Genomic DNA, 19,183 nt, shown 5'->3' on the forward strand with positions numbered 1-19,183 from the left:
GATTAATTGATTAGAGGAAAAACTCTCGAAGCAGTACTAAGTAATGGGCAACAGGTAATCTTTATGATTCCCAACTTGAACTGATTAGTCTGTGGCCAGCAAATCAACAACATGAGGAATACTGAACCCCTCTGGCTATAAAATGCCCCAGCATATGATGAGTTATATGCTGAAAATAACCAATGGAGCTTGTTTACTGATGGATCCTGCAAAACCACAGCAGGAAATGGGGCTCCAAGCAGCTTGGAGCCCCTCACAGGGGAGGCTGCACCTGCAAAGGGACAAGAGGCTGCTATCAGTTTGCAGAAGTAATGGCCTTTGGAATCGCCTTGGAACATGCTCAGGAGCATCAGCGGCCCCAAGTATACATATATGCAGACTTCTGAGCGATCACTGATGCAGTGCAGAAATGGTTCAAAGATTGGAATCGTGATAATCAGCAACAGTGAGGAAAACCACTTTTCAGCAGCAGAAGAATGGAAAGCAATACAACAGCTACTGGGAGAAACATCTACTTGAACACACAGTGTTAATGCGCATATCTGCAATTCAAAGGCAATTTGAGAAACATAATAAAGAGGCAGACCAGTTAGCTCAACTTACCAGCATAGATTTAGGGTATGAGCACAAATGAAAGCTATTTTTAGCCAGGTGGGTCCATGAAACTGTTGTTCATGTACTGGGGCAGGGAATGCAGCTTTGACCTGTCTCAGGAAGCCACAGTGCAAGATCTGTGGAATAATATGATACACATGGAAAGTATGAACGATGAACCAGTATGTGCGATGAGAGAAAGGGAAGTTTGAAGAAACCTGGCAAGTAGATCAGCCCCCTTCTCTCCAGCAACACTGTCAGGTGCTGTGTCCTTATAGTGCCAAAGCTAGAAATGGGTTGCTAGAAGCTTTTCTACTTGGAAACAAAATATAGGCAGCATCCTAGATGGAACAAACAAACGTCTTTGTCGGCATGATGGAATGCAGCCTTGGCTAGACTTAGATAGCAGTAGTCATTTTGAAACCACAGCTGTCCAAGAATGAAGGGAAGACTGTGGAGCAGAGCAGGTGTATCATATTCGCTCTAATCCCCAGGCAGCTGGAAAGGTGGAATGGTACAATGGCTTACTTGAAACTGCACTCTGGGGAAATGGAATCTCACCTCTACGAAGCTGGGGGGAAGCTAGTTGACATAAAAGTAGAAACCTGTCACAGCAGCCCTGCAGAAAACCATATACCCCAAATTCAGCTGGGTAACAAAGTACCAGCCAGCCCTGGGGACACCAGAATTGAGACACACATTTGTGTATATCCTCCTGCAGCAATTGAAATCCCTAAGGAAGGAGTCCTTATCACTTGAGGATCAGGAATTACCTACTAGTGGCCTTTGGAAAAGTGATAATGAAATTAAATATGGCCTGTTACATATAATAAATAATCTTATTTTATTTCATAAACTATGCCGTGTGTTTTGAAGACACAAGATGTATGTGTTTGCCAACAGGATGTATATCCAAGCAGTTCCTAGGTACATGTTGCTCAAGAATGTACGGGGCATGAACTGGTCAGGGTTTCAGCAGCAGAGGGCTGCAGGGTGCCCTGTCTGGGAAGAGGCCGTGAACTGCCCCGTGACACTTCGTCAGGTCCAGTTGGCACTGACAGCAGTGGTGCACACCAAACCTTCAACTGGTCAGAGGAACACAGAGCGTTCCTGCTTGAACACACGTAAGAAAGAGCAGCAGCCAGGAGGGACAGGAGACACATGAGGAGAAGGTCTGAGAGACTCCCAGAGGGAGAGACTCGAGAGGGGACATGTGGCTGGAGGTGTGCTCTGGGCAGGAGAGGTTCCGTGCCAACAGGGTACGTATGTGAGGGGCTGCAGCTGTGAGCCATTCACATCAGGGCAGGGACACCCCTGAGGGACTGCAGCTGTGGGCCACTCACACCAGAGCATCGACAGCCCTGAGGGATCATAAGCGACCCTCCCTGGGGCAGGGACACTGGGAAGCAAAGAGGAGCAGCAAAAAAAATCAGCAGGAGGCAAGAAGGAGCAGCAGAAAGAAACCATTTGGCATACAACCTTCCTGCTCTGCCTGTCACCTCACCGAAGGAGCAGGGGATGGACTGAGCGCAACCTGCACTGAAAACCAAGGAAACCGAGACGGGGTGGGTAGGGGTGTTTGGCTTAAGTTGAGCAAAGAGAAGGGGGAGGACCTTAGGGGTCTGACTGATCATTTTCTTTCTCTCAATTCCCAAATCCATGATTAGAAGTTTGTGTTCACTGACAGTAAGCTAATTTAAGTAAAAGTTCCCCAGGTGGAGACTGTTTTGCTCATAACATTCTCTCAAAATGCTTTTACTATACTCCAAAGAGTAGGTTCCTGTGCCAGAGCATGGAAAAGCAGTTTGGCTAAAAGAAAGATGCTTGCCCCTGGCAAGATGATCTTTACGCATGAAGATTACTATTATTACTGTATTTCATTAACACAGCTCTTACCTGATGAAATACAAGTTGATTGCAGTGAGAGGTTCAAGAGAGCAAGAGTTAAAGCAGAGCCCTTTCTCAAGCACAGACAACCCCACCACATGCACCAGAGTAACATCAAGAAAATACTGAAACTGGTCTTGGCTGGATGGCAGTAGTCTGAGTCATGCTTAACTTTTGCCAAGTTAAATCAGTGTAACTATGGAAAGCTTAAGGATTGTTGTAGTGATGTCATTTTGATGTAGCAGTGCAGTGGCCATTTTATATAAATAACAACATATTAAAAAGTCCTCTTATCTATTTCAAATTAGAGGAAATAGATGGAGAAATGTGCTGCACTTCTCAAAGTTTATGCTAACATGTATGCATACTACCGCTGTTACTAAAATTGTTCAACTGAAAGTTGTGTGGTGTTTGGTTTTGGTTTTTTTAATTAGATTTAAAAGACAAACAACTCCAGATTCCACAAAGCAGAGATCAGTCCAGGAGTCCCCACACCATGTCCCTGCCCCAGCTGAAAGCTCCACCTACTACTACATTACAGACAGGCTCGTTTCACTATCTTTCATCCAACTAGTCATTTTTCTCAGCACTGACTTGCCTCAGCAAGAAGTCAGGCTCACAAGTGTTTCCTTCCCTTTCCTTTCCTCATAGCCCTGTAATTACAGCGGTCTTACGAAGAAGGGATCTCCACCTGTAATTCACCTTAGGCTACTGATCTTACAACACAGATGCCTCAGCTTCCAGCATGTATTATGCTCACCTCCTGGTGTTCACTACCACAACTGTTTCTTGCAGCAACTGCGTTTCAATAGGAAGCTCTACTCAGTTCTTACAAACGATACTTAAAGCATGTATTTCTGAGCCCAAACTAGAAATCCTCAGTAAGCAGACAGTTTTTTATGCCTTGATCTTTCTACAGTAGATAAGGGAAATTTTTGAGCCTTGCGTCTGCATGCAGCAGTTTTCTGCTGCTCATCATGTATGGATTTTTTTTTTGTTTAATTATCCTTCTGCTGTGCTCTTCTTATCAATTGTACAGAAGATCTGCTGCCTAACATGTTTTTTAGTTCTATTTTGAAAACCAGATGCCTAAAATTAGATGCTGGGCTAACCTGGTGCTTTTACAGATGTAAGATGGCTGAGCCAGTCTCACACCTCAGAGTCAGCCAAAGCAAGAAGCCTCCTGTCCTCTCCTCCCCTGCACCCATATCATTTCCATTCTCTACTCCTTGCGTTGGCTCCAACACCCATCAAACAGTCCACAGAGCAAACTCAATGCATCAGATTAGTCATTTGATGACTTATCAAGCTGAATCATCTCAGTACAGGCCCTGATGGGCACCAGACCAAACACAGGAGGACAGAAATGGGAAGATCCCACTCCTCAGCGGGGACAAGCTGTCAGATAGCCTATAGAAACTTATGATACAAAACCTCACATTCAACCTTCCTCAGGATCTAAATTCCAGCTCTGCCTGACTTGCAGCGCTTATACTTGGCAAATGAGACAACACTTTGAATACCAGTTTTGAGGTTGAAACTGCAAGCTCTTTTGCTAAGCGAGCTCAAATAACAAAGTTCTCCCTAGTTTAATAATACATTCAAATTGTCATGGTAAGTTGAATATTGCTTTAACACTAACAGCTTTCACGTGCCTAAAATGGATGATCCCATAAGAAGTTCTCAGGCCAGAGGCACAGACTCGTCCGCCGGAATCGTGAAAGCAAGCAGTCCCAGTGAAGCCACTCACCGCCAAACTGTCGCACAACAGCTGAACTGCTTATAACGTAAGATCCTTAACTTTCTATAGCAGTTCTGCAAATTCAGACTACAGACAGCCTACGAACAGTAAAATGAAAATTTTCAGAGTATGTAATTCAGGTTTTGCCTTTAATTTAAGATCACACCACCACAAATCTTAAATTCCCCTGGAGGGCCCCACCCTCCCCAGGCTGACATTCTCAACAGTTCTCGAATTCTTACGCATTTTGTTTAAAGAAAAAGTGTCCAAACTAATTATGACCTATCTACTACTTGGTTCGCATTATCAGCACTAACCAGTACCCAGACAAATTAAGTAGCTCTTTAAGAGCAATCTGTTAAAAATGTAGCATCATTTTCTCCAGAATTCAAAACAAAACCCCTGAAGGCAGTTTTTGTGCACCTTCCCTCTGGTAAAGCAGAAACCAGGCAGACTCTTTTCACCTCCAAACTTCGGGGCAGAAAGTTTAGAAAGACTATTTTTTAGTGACTCCGAATACTTCCACAACTTAAGAGCACCACACCAAAGATCTTGCTGTTCATGACCATGAAGACTGCTTGCAGATAGAGAAGCAAATTTTCCACATAAGTAGTAAGATGATATCTAAATGTTAGCAGCCTGAATCATCTGTCAGTTTTCAAGTCAGTTACTGTAAAATAACTGTTCTTCCAAGAGCTCAGCTTTGCCATTCTAGCAGTTAAGACCACAATAAGGACACAGCAGAAGAACTGGATTCAAACAGGCCTGACACGAAACTGCTTTTCTGGCATCCTGCATGCAGTATCTACAGCTTCCAGTCAAAGCTAGGAACGTGTATTTTTCCTTTGCTCTTAGTGAGGACACAGGTATTGGGAACTTTGCTACTTTTCTCTCCCGCCCAAACTGTTACCTTATACCAAATACCAACGTGCTATTACATACACACCGTTTTGATCCGGGTTCAAGAAAATTGTCCCTGACACACACTGAAGCTGAGAGAAGCTTATCATAAAATACACTGGTGTGTTTTACCCCACAGTTCTGCCGTGATATGGTTTTTTTAGAAAGGCTATTATGTGACTGCAGACTTTCTGGTGAGCAACTATCTGATGGCCTGGAATTGCCGTAACTCTGCTTTCTTTCCTAAAATGGAAGCCGAGCTCCAGCAGAGTTCCCCGCTGCCCCGAACCCCCCTCCAAGCCTCCTTCAAGGACCCCACTACACCCAAGGGCTCTACTGGGGCGAGTACCAGGTATTCACCGAAATTAAAAACAAGACAGGGTTTCCAGTGCGGGAAGCGGGCAGAAAGCTCGGGAATAGTTTTCCAGTGAGTTAAAAGGAAAAAACCAACCAACCAAACAAACCAAAACACGAAAATAACCCCAAAAAAAGGAGCCGGAGGGAGACCGGGGTGTTTCCCTGCCCCGGACAGACACGGCAGCCAGCGCCCAGGGAGCCGCCCGGGCTCCTCTCGTCCCCGCGGCCGCTCCGCCGACCCCCCCACCCCGCCTCCCTGCAGAGCGCCGGCGCTCGGTCCCCGGCCCCGGGGACGGAGGGCAGGGGAGCGGGGTGTCTCCCCCCCACCAAGCCCGGCGGGGCAGCTGGGGTCCGCGGCAGGACCGCTCCCCGCCACCCGCCCCTCCTCACCTCTGACGGAGACCAGGACGGCGAGGAGCACCGCCAAGGGAAGGAGCCTCCAGCGCCGCATGGCTGCCCGCCCCACACACGCTGCCCGCTCCCTGACAGCTGCTCCCGGCACCCGCCGCAGCCGCTCCCGCCCGGCCGGAGAGCGGCACCGCCCGCCCGCCCGCCCCCCGCGGGCGCTGGGTGCGCCGCGCCGAACACGCCCAGGCCGGCGCGCTGCCAGGCCGGGCACGTCCTCCCGCCGCGGGGGGGAACGGAGGGCGAGGGCGGCCCGGCCAGACCCGGCCCACCTGGGCTGCTCCCGGCGGGGGGGAGCCGCCCCCTTTTGCTCGCCGCGGCGGCGGGACAGCGCCCGCCTGGGTGCGGGGCGCGGGCCTCTCCTCGGGCTGGCGGGGCGGCGGAGCCCCCGCGGCTCTCGCCAGGGCGCGGCGGTTGGGCGGCCGTTACCCGCCATTGCCGCGCCCCCGGGGAGGGTGAGCGGGCGGTGGCGGAGCTGCGTTCCCCGGCGGGCTGGAGGCGATGGGCTGAGGCCGGGAGCCGGGTTTCCCGTGTGGGCCGGGCTGGGGAAGGAGCAGGGCTTCGGGGCGTGCGGGCTGGTGCTGCTCAGCCCTGACCGCCACTGCTGCACTGCCCGCCTGCCAACAGAGGGGTCACCGGACCGAGGGGGGGCCGTTTTCTGGATGAAATGAGCTCTAGGGCTTAAACACCGCCCACAGGTTTTAATATCAGACATGCGTCCTCTTGTACTGCTGCCCTCTCTTCACCCAGGCACTTTCCTGCTTTTCCTCAGGAAGAGTTAGCCCACACTACACATTCCAGGACACTTAATAATCTAGCCCATAACAAGCTTGCTTTGTCTCTGATCAGGCAGAAGGTCAGTAAAATAGCTTAGAGTTTTGTATTTGCAATCGATGCTGCACTGGCCCCATGGCTGACGGGAACAAATGTAAACCCCTGTGCATTACAACACTGAGTTTTCTCTAATTAATTTTGCTGGTGTGGGAAGATGAATGCCCTTTTCTAATGGCCGTTTCCTGTCCTGTATTGGACTCTTTCGGTCGAGGGCCCGTCAGTCCCCCGCGTGCTGTTGTAGCAGCCTGAAGCGCTGCTGCGGGTTGGGTTGGGAACCGTGTTGATGTAGCTGTGCTGAGCTCTGCTCAGCGGCACGTATGACAAAAACACTTCTCCCAAATCCTGGTTTCCCCCTTGCTAAGTATGTGCTGATTATTGGCTGGATAATAAGTAGTTCAGTGACAGACACACAGTATGTACCTTAGAAGGTGTGCGGCTGACTTGGATTCACTGGTCGTAGGCCTATACCTTCCTCAGAGACACCATGCCAGCTGGGAAGGTGGAAACTCACGGAGTTAGTGAATCACTGTCACCAGTTCATAAATTGATGGTAATACTTTTTCCTCTTTGACAGTGCCTAGGCAAGTGATTTTTAGACTTAACCTGAGGCAATAAAGAGTTTAACTGTAGGAATAAACTTAAACATGCTTAATCTTAAAATTATACTGCATTTTAAATTAAGGGTAAGCTTTTCCATTAAAATATCCGAGTTTTGCAGGAGTAGTACTGGGGTCACCATTACATTGCTAGCAGCTTCCATCTCCCTGGACTCCAAGCCTAGAAGGTATGATTTAATACATGCACATACATTGTCTGATCCAGCAGTGTGGATCTAGTCATTAATGCTATGTGCATATGCACAGGAAAATATTAATGTTGCTCAAAGGATGTCCTTTAACAGACTGTTTGTTTATAGTGGTTGTTAAGCATCATATAGTAAGTTTCTCTCTTGACAAAAAGAACAAGAATTGATACTCCTGAGAGTACTGCGCACTTCTCTATTTAATCACATTGTACCAAGGCACCTTTTTTTTTTTTTTTTTTTTTTTTCCCCAGGATTGCAGAACTAACAGAGAAAGCCTAGCTATCTCACTGGAATTACCACATCAGATCAGGGCCCTGTAGCTTCCTGTTTCCAAAATTAGTCTTTGCCAAAGTTACTATCTTCAGTTGAGGTAAAAGCAACCTCCTGTTAGAACAGATGTGAGACAACTGCACTTTGCACTAGAGCTGGTGGTTTCCACTTGGTTTGATCCTTGAGGCAGGGATACAGTTTGCTGGCACTAGCCACTTTATGGCTAATACATTTTCCAGATCTATGAATATCAGGTAATATTTTTTAATCTTACTAATCTTTTGATCTGAAGATTTCACTGACATCTTCCGAAAATGAGTTTCATTGTTTGTGGATAACAGCTCTTCTATGTGTGGAACTTTGATTAGAAAAAAACCCAGGCTTTGTCATTTCACACATAAAGCCAACTCATCTGTAAAAATAAAAATAATTTAGTACTAGGGCTGGTTATCTGATTGTGTGGGTAATATGCATAATCCAAGACCCACTTCTTCCAGTAGCACCTATCTTTGGCCCACTCAACCTGCAATGGTTGTCCTTGCAGGTCTTTCATTCTGTGTCCTGCCTGTAGCCTCTACCAGGAAGCCTCTGCAAACAGCTCGGGCATTTGCCTGATCTGGAGATGCCTTGGAAGGAGAGGAGTTTACCTTAAGATGTATTTCTAAAGAATTTGATCTTTAAAAGAAATGCATGATCTCTGGTTTCACCCAAAGAAAAATATGACACCACAATGAAGGTTGGAAGCTATGAACTCACATGCAACTGTTCAAACTTCAGCAAACTCAATGATGTGAGCAGCTAAAGAGTTGGTTTTATAGCTGTCTGTAAACTGTGAAGATAAATATGCCTCCTTCTCAGTTTCCTCCAGTTCTTCTCCTGAAGTAAGATCCTTGTAGCTCTTTTCCTACCTCAGCATAATATTTTGCCCCTTTTACCTACGAGCTCTCAACCTTGCCAGAAATAGCATAGCTCTCCAGATGTTCAAAGAAGCAAAGGAAAGACAAATAGATTTTTATTTGCTAAAAGCAAAGTCTTCATGGAGTGGTTAAAAACTTACTGCTCTGTCCCCCAAAGATGCATTTTGGAAGAAAAGTGGCCACAGCCACTGCCAGTGGATGGTGAAGCAGGTGGGCAAAGACAGCACTAAGAAAAAAAAAAAAGAGGTGGGCAGTATTGGCAATGGTAAAAAGTTGTTCTTTGAAGCACACACGCATTTGTTTACTGTTACCAAGTTAGTATGAGTACGAAAATAATCCTGGAAATTATGTGGCCTTTTTTGCTTTTACTGTTCAGCAGAATCTGGCAATAACTCTGCTATGACTCTTTTTATTTCGGGTGCAATATTTCTGATTGCCAAGAACACTCATATGTAAGGAGTGTATTTGAGTGTGTTGGTGTTGTGGTTGTGGCTTCATCTAACAACATGTATTGGAAGGTGATTTGCCAGAAGCATCTCTTATTTTTTTTATCAATTTGAAATCAAACTGAAGGACAGGGTTTCAGGGCTGGTTTCTGTCAGGGCATCTGCTGAAGCATGGGTTCTGATCTTCATGTTTCTTCTTGCTGTGAGGACATAAAGGTTCACATTTGTCTTTATTTTTAAATAACAGTCAAAGATGTGAAACCTTATTTTTTCTCAATGTTTTCATACTTGAGCTTTGAGAAGAAGGGGCTAGTTCCACCAGCAAAGTTTCCTGTAAATAAGTGTAATAAGTAAATAAGTGCAGCATGTTGAAGTTTTAGGGCCACAAACAAACTGATCTGGTATAGTCAGTCAATACAATTGTGAAATTTTTTAAAAAGGATGAAATACAATGCATGTATTACAAACATAATTAACCCCCTTTTGATCTTTGGTTAAAGTTTATAAAAACTGCATCAGGTTTGTTTGGTTTGGTTTGTTTTTAAAGAAGCAGCAGTATTATTTCCAATTCTAATAGTATCATCAGAATAAGCCAGAGTCCAAAAAGGCTCCAGAATCTGCTATAGAACTTCTGCTTGCTCCCCTGTTGCGTGCTTTTTTCTGATGCTCTCTGCTTTGCAGGACAGAAGAGACATTAAGACACTGCAGCCTAAGGGTTTCTTCCTAAGAAAACAAATTAGATTACAACCAGCCTGTTCAATAACAAAGATTGTTTCAGAAAGGAGTTTCTGCAGGAGCTGTGTAGATCCTGAACCTCTGCAAAGGCCAATTACCTGGTCTTAGTCATGCTCAGCTTTTCCTGCGGAAAAGGCCCTCTTTCTGTTGGTACCACTTGTTCCCTGCTAGTAGCAGCAATTATTGCAGTATGCCTACATGACTTAAAACACTGGTTTGGATAGTAAGGCACCAAGGTCTATGACAACTGAAAGCCCAACTCCTTTAAAGCCAATCCCATTTCTACTACTGTAGAGATTTCTCCTACTATAAACTATCAGCTGGGTATTGTTTCCTTTTCAGATTCCTTCCACGCAGCTTTATACTTTGTTTTCTTGGTTTTTTATCTTCTAGTAACATCTGTACATACTTTGACTACACTTCCTGTAGACTATCCAAAGATCTTTCTATGTCCAAAGTCTATCATGGTTTTTCATAACACTTCATAAAGAGAAATACAATTTTATAGATCATTTTTTCTGCGTGTTAATCTACATTTGAAGAGACATCAGGCAAAAAGTTGTTTAAAAAGTAGCTGTATGTTATATGACATGGATGCCACTCAAAGTTTAGTTCCATAATAGAACATGCAACTTACTGATTAATGAAAGAACTTATTTCTCTTATATGAATTATTTTTTTTAGCATTACTGTATTTTATCAGAAACAGAGGGATATTTTGTTTCCTGCATAACCCCTTTCAAGCAAATACAGTCTGCAGCAATGACCCTTAACATGTCCTTCCTCGGTTATATGGAGGCTTAGCTATGCTTTTATGCGTACATCAGTAGAGCACAGGAACGCTGTCAACCAGATTTGTGGTAGTGATACACAGGCTATGTAAGTGCATTAATCTTAATATCTATAACTGTAGATATTCACTGCTAATTCTTTTCTGAGTATTGTTTCTTAACCAATACATAGCTCTTGAGGAACTAACTTTCCTACAGTTTTCTAATCAACTACTTCTTTACTACTTTTCTCCCCTTCTCTTAGGAGTTTTCTTATTTAATACGTGCAACTGCAACCCTTTTCCCTTAAAGCCAATTTTGTTTTCTTCTGGAATAACTCACACCAGTAGAACTGGAACAAGTAGCCTTTTGTTAGAATCAGGTGTTAAATAGCTAGCTGCCCATTGCCTAGGGTATTGAATTACTTACACATAAGCAGTGGTTTTCTTAAGATCTTTTAATAGTTCCTCTGAAAGATTTAGTGATGTCAGAGTAAGCAGGATATTAAGAGGTCTTCACTGTTGGAATTAATTCTGTGGTATTTTTAGGCTGAGCATACCAAATGTGGATTTTTAAAATTATTATTTGGTATTTTTATGGTTTCCTCTTCTGTTGGAACAGATGTTTTTACTGTAACTGCAGTGTGTTAAGATTTCTATTATTTATTATTAATTATTTATATTCACCTTCTTCAATTAATGATTTGTTTTGTTTAATTACTGTTTCAGTAGACTATGGTATCTTCACTGAATTCTAGTAAGTTGATTTTTTTTGCTGTCTAGAGAGCCATTTATAACAGTTTGTCTTCATAACAGTATGGGCTAGAAATATCTAGTCTAGTATCAACACTGCAAGCAGTCTGGTTGTAGCAGTATACGGTATAGACCTCTACATAGGCTTATCAATTACAGTGAAAAGCTTTTTTTTAAAGATAAAGCCTTGTAAGGTATGCTATGGTGTAGATGTATCCAATGAAAGTAAACTAGGTCTTCTGCTGATAGGAACTCTTGATTCCTCAAGTAATATTTCAGTTTTATACTAACTGTATAAATCTGTCTTTGTAATTTAACTGCTGAGATTTGGGTTTCATGGTTCACCTCACATCTTCTGAAACCTCTTTCTCCTATATCTGCATTTCACTATGAAACTTGGTTTTGAATATTTTAAGTCACTTCTATTTTAATGTAAATATTTGACTTACTGAAAAGGAAACCTGGAATACCTTTCCTCTGTTTCTGGCAAAGTGACATTTTCAGTATTGAAATATCTGTTGCTTTTGAAAAACCTGTGATGTCTGATTTTTTTTTCTTTTTATTCTAAGAACAAAATAATTCAATTTTGAGATTATAACTTAGTGCTGGTTTTGTATGTTATTTTCCCTGATGTTAAACTCTGTCTCTTCAGAGGAAGGAAGGAGAAAACTGACTGAAGCAGTTCTTAAACATGTAAGTGCTACTTACAGTTTATACTATTTGATTGAGCTGCCTCCTTCCAAGTATAAGAAAATGTGATTTTGGCACTCCTGACATGTATTAGAGGTGGTTTATTCTATAAAACAGGAACATGTGAGTATATGTTTTAGTTGTTCAGGTATTGTTGTCATTTGCCATATTATCTGAACATATCTTACTTAATACTTTTGTTGCTGTTTGTATTTTGTCCTCAAAGGAAAAATAGCTTACTTTCATAAGCTGTTATATTCACAAGGAGTAAATCAAAGTTGGAATGCCTTCATTTTCAGCCACAACATGATGTTTGTGATACTCCCAGTACTGACATTGTCTAGACAGTAAAAAAAGGCAGAAGGTTCTTCTGTTCTTGAAAATCTGCCTTTCAAGCTCAAGTCTGCATGTGTCATTGTTTCAGAATTGTTTCCAAAAAACATTTTCCTGTAAAAATTGGGGGAAGCAGCAGTACATGTCACTGCATGTGTTCCCCTTTCTTTCCTTGCCTTGGGAATGCAGCCCTGGGTAACCAGGGCTTGCTAGGGCTTGCTTTCTGTGTGCCCTCTGATCTATTATTCAGCCAAAGCCTCCTGCAGCGTGGGCCACAAGGCCACCTGCACCAGAGATGTGAGTTGGACTGGTTGCCTGGAAGGGCAGTTAGTTTGACACTGAACTGCATGAACCTTAAGATGACCAGGATTTAGGAATTTCAGTGGTTATTCAATGAGATAACCCCAGGTTATGTGCTGTGCTGAGGGCTCAGGTTAGAAACGATTGATCTAGAGCAGAGAAGAAAGCTAAGATTTAATGAGAGCTAATTATTCTTCCATGGTTTGTTGTCTTGTATATCTCCACCTCTGTTATGTAGCACGGGTTATGTGACTGCTCAGTTTCATAAACACGGTGAGGGTGTAGCTGGATTCTTGAAGGAGGCCAGCAGATCTGACAAATATGGCAAGAATTTATCAGACATTTGTGAAGGCATTTTGTTCATAATGATTTTTGTGTATGCATGCTAGATGCATCACATCAGGGCAAAATCTTTTGAGCTGCACTGATAAAACAAAAGACATCTCTGTATTTCTTGCTTAGATCTCCATATAAGAATCCTTTGGATGCTACAGCAAATGCTGTTGGCAGCTTCAGCCTTCTACAGTCTAAGACAAGCATAAGCTATTTTAGTCACATGTTGCAGAATAAAAGAAGCAGCTGCTCCAGTGTGTTATGAAGTGTACTGTTGTTGCACTTGGAATTAAAGGGGGCTGACAGGAAAGATGGGGAGGGACTCTATCAGGGAGTGCAGGGATAGGACAAAGGATAGTCTAGTGGAACCTAGTCTAGTGGGAGGTGTCCCTGCCCATGGCAGGGGGTGGGAACTAGATGATCTTTAAGGGTCCTTCCAACCCAATCCATTCTGTGATTCTGTGATTAAAGCTTTTAATCATAGGCTCAAGCATAGTTTGAAAGACAGTGGCCTCTGTCTTTGCATAGCCTGGCTATGGACTCAGTGACCCAAAGAAGCTCAAGTCACTAAGTCGTGTGTGTATGGAAAGATGCTCAATTTGGTGCCTGTGCACCAGGACAGGTAGACACTGTCTGTTCTCAAAAAGACAGAGCTATATAAATGAATGCAAAATCATGGCAGCAGAAAATTTGCAATGCTTTAAATATAGGAATAGCCAGAATCAATCTCCTTTCACACACAGGAGAACTAAAAGCACTGCTAGTCATGCATGGTCTTAGGCACAAATGAATCCCAATAGGCAAATACCTCCCTAATGGGTGGGTACTTAAAAAGCCGAGTAGGAAAACTTTAAAATTCTTCTTTAAAGGATAATTTCCAGCATTAGAGTGGATTTCTCGCTTTAGGATCTTTCTTGTGGTTTATCTTGTCATCTGCTTAGGAACAGATGACAGTCTGTGTCTTTGTGCTCAATGATGCCGGTTAGCCAGCTCACGAGGTTCCCTCCTCAGCCCATAGAGCTTTTTTTGGATCATGACACAGGAATGAGTGTCTGTCCTTGTGCACTTTGTTGGTGAACAAAGTTGATTTCCCAAGTTTTGTTCCCAAAAGATGACTGCTAGTATCCTTTCCCTTGCAGCTGTCTGTACAGCGGGGGCGGAGAGAAGGGTGGAGCAGTGGGGAAGCCTAGATTATTTGTCTGGGTGGAAAAAAGCAAAAGGTTGAGGAGCTGCTGATACTGATGTCCTGGTCCAGACAAGAAGAAACCCCAAAAGCAGTTCAAATAATTCCATGGTTCAATTTACACTGAGCGATAATATATTTCACAAATTTAATCAGTTGATTCATACTTGGACTTTCTTTTTTGAAACTAGTGATTTAAAGTCAGTCGAAGGGCAGGAGTAACATTGTAGGGGTTTTTTTACCATACTACAGAGGGAAACAGTTTTTCCTCCAATTCTCTATTAATTATTTGCTTCCTTTCCGCTTCTGCCTTTCTGCCTTCACAGAAAAAAAAGCACATATAACAGAAAGGCACTTAGTAAGCCTAAATAATTCAAGTTCTCTTTTATTATTTCCTTAAAGGACATCTTATGAATAAAAATTTACTTATTTATATGTGATTTTGTTGCTAATGCTGGGATCGGGAGGGGCAGATCTACACAATAAGTCCGAGCAAGAACATTCACAACATTGCATTATTCTAATATTTTTCTCTTATTATCTAAAGGAAAAAATAGAGAAGTGCAGCTTACTAAAGTAAACTTATAATGTTCTTGATTGTCTAATTGTTTTACTGCATTGCATAATTGAGAAAAAAAAAAGAAAATAAATGCAAGGTGAAATGGTATGTATGTGAAATACAAACCACACAGCTGGAACACCCCCTTTTCCTGTCTGTGTAGTTTAGGAAAAGTCGTTAAGTCAAACAATACAGCATTTTCCATTTGAGCACATAAAATTTGAGTTCATAAAACAAGCTAGCATAACTGTACCTGCCTTGGGAATACTAGCTGTGAATAACTTCTCCACAGAATTTAAGAAATGTGGAAAGCAAGCGTCACTTGAGAAAAATAGCTCATGTGTTTGTCATTCCCACATCCATTTTTCTGACTCATTTATTTTTATACTGCTCTTTTCCTAAGTGCCCAGAGTGCTATCAGAAAGCTTAAACAAATGAGAGCAAATCCTCCTGTCTTTTTTTGGTGGGGGTGGAGTGAGGAATTGGAATGAAGTCTCTCTGGTCCTGATAGGGCCATATTTTCACATATGGGGCTTGTTATTACCAGGTTCAAAATCTCAGAGCTATTACTGCTTGCATTTCCTATCATTGCTTCACCTTTTTTTCCCCATATACTGTTCCATTTTGTTGCCTTGTCATCTTCTTCTGTATCTGGGTAATTGGAAAAGTCATTTAAGCTTGCCCTTGCTGTCTGCTGAGAGCTCTAGACAGGAGCTAGCAAAGGAATTCACCATGGCCTTAGTTTCAAGCACCCCCAGCTATGTCTAGTATTGTGGAGTCAGAGAGGAGACCATGGTAAGATAAGACTCGTGTGGAGACAGTTCCCCCACACCCTTGTAATGTAAAATCTGAAGCTTTATGCTTGCCAGCATTTAAAATCAGTTAAACTACATACTGATATCAGATGTGGAGGAGGGATCAAAAGCATGAATGTGTGTATTGATGAGGTCTTGCACTGCTACTGACTACACTGTATCTCATTTCTTGTGCAAAACCAGGCCAAACCCTAATGATTAAGATTTTTTTTATGCTTCAGTCTGTACTGCGTTGAGTGCAGCAACAGACTTCAGTATTTTAAAACCAGCTAAGAAAGTGGAATATATCATGTTGATCATATCATATCTCAGAAGAGAGGTAAGGTTTATGGATCTGTCCAGGACATTTCTACCATAATTATGTACTTTACTATAGATGGCCTGCAGTTCTAGTTGATGTCTACTGATATATATGCCAGGGGAATCTTGTCAAATGTACAAAATACTACAGAAATCTGTAATTTCTTTCTTCCTGCTCATTAGTAAGGAGTAATTGTGTGTACATTTCTGTGCTTTGAGTGACAAATACACATTTGTCACCTCAGTCTCCTCTGTCCAGAGATGCATCCTGCTAGTATCGGTTCCTATAGGAGACTACTGTATAATGGGACAGCTGTGGCCTATGGTTTAGAGGAACTTTAGCCGAAAAGTAGAGAAAGATGCACTTAGCCTCTCTCTGTGAATATTCTGTGAGGGAGTGTGACTACGGGGAATTAACTTGTCCTTTTATAGTTAAAGTAGCCAAGAGCACCACTGCCTTTGTATTAGAGTACAGAATGCACAAAATGATTTTTGGTTTGTGTAAGGGTTCAGAAGAGGACTTTCCACATTTTGAGCAAAGGTAGTGATTGTTTAGTGATGCAACAGGGAGCTTAGTAGTTGAGATTTCTGTTTCTATTCCTGGTTTGTGATCTTGAAAACATCAGACTCTCTTCCACTTGTTTCTTTCCATAGCTCTACAAGTGGGCTGAAACCCTTAAAACTTTCAAAATTTAGCTCTAATTTTTTTAACAAACTAAAATGTTCTGGATGCAATCCTTGGATGCAGCCAGCGCGGATGCAGTGGATGACTTGAGCAGACCACAGTTGGCATAAAAGTAATTTCTGTCTTCCTAGATACAGAACCAGGAAGCCTACGTTTCAGCCTTCACAGCTGAAGTTAGCACAGCTGAAAAACTGACCAAAACTTTATTCCAACATCTTTGCAGAGGTTGTGCAGTTCTCAGGAGCGTGCAGCACGCCGAGCCTCAGCTGTGACTTGTTAAATTCCAGCGCTGGGGGGATTGGGCGGCACAAAACTGGCACCGCCAGAAAAACCAGATGTTTACAATGTGTTGTTTCTCTGACATAGCAACAACAACCCATTGGTTTCTAGAGGTTTAAATTTGTACAAAAGAGACATCAAGTCTCCTCCACCCTCTACCAGCAACTCTCTACAATAGCTTCGTAACCCACTTCCTCTTCTGCGCTGCTGCAGAGAGCACCGAGATAAAGCAGGTAGAAGAAACCCTTACTGTCTTAAGCACAGCTGAAAATGTTTTGAAACACCTTCAGATCCACAGTATTTTTCTCTGCTGCATGAACTCTACTCACCAGCCTCAGTGTTCACGTCCTAAAGCTGGCTAATGAGAAGGAAAATCGAACTTTGCTTATCTATTTGTCTTACGGTAATTAATTTTCTGCCTCAGAAGTAATGCTGGGCAGGAGAGGATGCATGAGGAGGGTGAAGCACCGGACAAACATGCATCAGACCTGACAAGTTCTGTTCTGGCCCAGTGATTTTGCAGTGAACTTTTTAAACTCGACACAATGGGATTTAAAGAAAACATCAGCTCAGCACACCAGTTCTACTGTTTTATTGTCCTCACTTGGCAACAGCTGAATGTCATGTTTGTGCTGTTCTTGCACATGCCTCTTTATTTACAAATAATAATTTATATAACTTCTTTTAACTTTTTATACAACTCTTGAAGATCATCACATGACTTGCAGCATTTATTTGTTTAGAAAATTAATGGCATTGTAACCTTTTGCCTCTTCATTTAGCATATTCCTAGTTCCTGTGAGTGTCCAGGTATGTTTAATTACCAGCATAATTCACAGTATACCATAAATTGTCGTCTTCCCTGCTATCAGCATTTCTTCATTGAGGCATTTGTATAATGATATAAAGGATTTTACAAGTATAAAAGGTGACACTGACACACACAACTAATGTGATATATATATAAAGTCAGTTATTTAGCTAATACCACTTAAGACCAGAAGACTAAAAGTTTAAGTTTATGTCCTTGTTCAAGTGTTCTAGTTTATCATACTGGAAGGTAAAAATCAACACTTGATCATTTGCTCAAATTCTCAGGCATCTGGCTTGCAGACCCTTCGTTTACTCAGCAGCATTAATTTTGGGTGGACCTATTTAAGAAGTCAGAAACTTTTCTTAGTAGAGAATGGAAGAGTGGAAGAAAATAATTATACATCCTCACAAGTATGTTCTTTCAGAAGCTGAAGTAGGACTTTTTTTTTTTTTGCAGGGAGAGGCAGATGCATTTTTGTGTGTCTATATGTGCATTACTGATTGTGTCTTCGAGTCTGTTTTCAATAAAAAAAAATAATTCATTTGTGTTGCCATCCTCATACACTATTAGGGGAATGTCTCAGAAAAGCCTGCTCTTGCTGGAGAATTCAAGAGGAGTAGCAGTGAACTGATATCTGATCCCCTCCAAACAGCATAGAAGAGGTTGCCATTACTCTTCAGTAGGAAGGTGCTTTCTGCTAACAAAAACCCAGCATAACTTATTTTCCAACTGCAATCACTGTACTGGTGCTCCAACAAGCAAACATTAGATGCTAGATTTAGTTACTTTCTTTGTTAAAATGGAAGTGTCTAGCCTGTATGTTAAAAACCAGGCAACCAAAGGCCTGCTCAGTTATTTCCATTTCTTTGCAAAGACTGAGAAAAGAGGAACAGGATCTGCAGCGGACACAGTATGTGAGCAATAGGATCTCTGGGAAGATGTAATCTAGACTGTCTATAGAGACTACCCAAGCACAACACTGTTGTTCACGTTAAGGGATTTCCTGCTTGAGATTTTCAGCTGATTTCAGCCGTAGCAATATGTGGTAAGGGAAAACAGTCTCTTGGGTAGGGCACATGCGCTGTGCCAGAGAGAACTTACACACAAGTTGAAACTTTATACAAAGCACATTCTCCACCCTCAGAAAAGAAACCGTCAGCAAAGCGTACAGAACAAAGATGCCTATGACTCATGAAACAGATTAATGGGGTTTTACTAGCATGCCTAGTTTGAGTTGAGTATAAAGGATAAAAGATGTCTCAGACCATCCCTGGTGAATTAAGCAAATGCTGGATTCAGCAGTGATTATGCTCGCTGCTCATATTTGGAAGCTGATTTCTGTTGGAATTTATTATATCTGTTGTTGTTCTTCATAAAATCTTTTTCAATGTAGCCAGTAACTGTGGGCAAAAAAGAAGGCATGCACACATACAAAAGCCGTGGGTTGTGTTTTAATAGGGATCCCTGCTGCTTATCATT

General features: G+C 42.5%; 1 protein-coding gene across 4 annotated transcripts in view; it reads right to left on the reverse strand.

The window, feature by feature from the left end:
- The window catches only part of CD99 (CD99 molecule (Xg blood group)), a 30,928-nt gene extending 24,902 nt beyond the window's left edge, over positions 1-6,026 (reverse strand). For all 4 annotated transcript variants that reach the window (XM_074814911.1, XM_074814913.1, XM_074814910.1 and 1 more), the window contains exon 1: positions 5,870-6,026. In XM_074814911.1, coding sequence (XP_074671012.1) covers positions 5,870-5,930 — 61 coding nt within the window. In that variant the 5' untranslated portion in view covers positions 5,931-6,026. The remainder of the gene's footprint in view (positions 1-5,869) is intronic.
- Positions 6,027-19,183: the final 13,157 nt, after the last annotated feature.

This window comes from Strix aluco, chromosome 2 (assembly GCF_031877795.1).
Source record: "Strix aluco isolate bStrAlu1 chromosome 2, bStrAlu1.hap1, whole genome shotgun sequence".
NCBI lineage: Eukaryota > Metazoa > Chordata > Aves > Strigiformes > Strigidae > Strix > Strix aluco.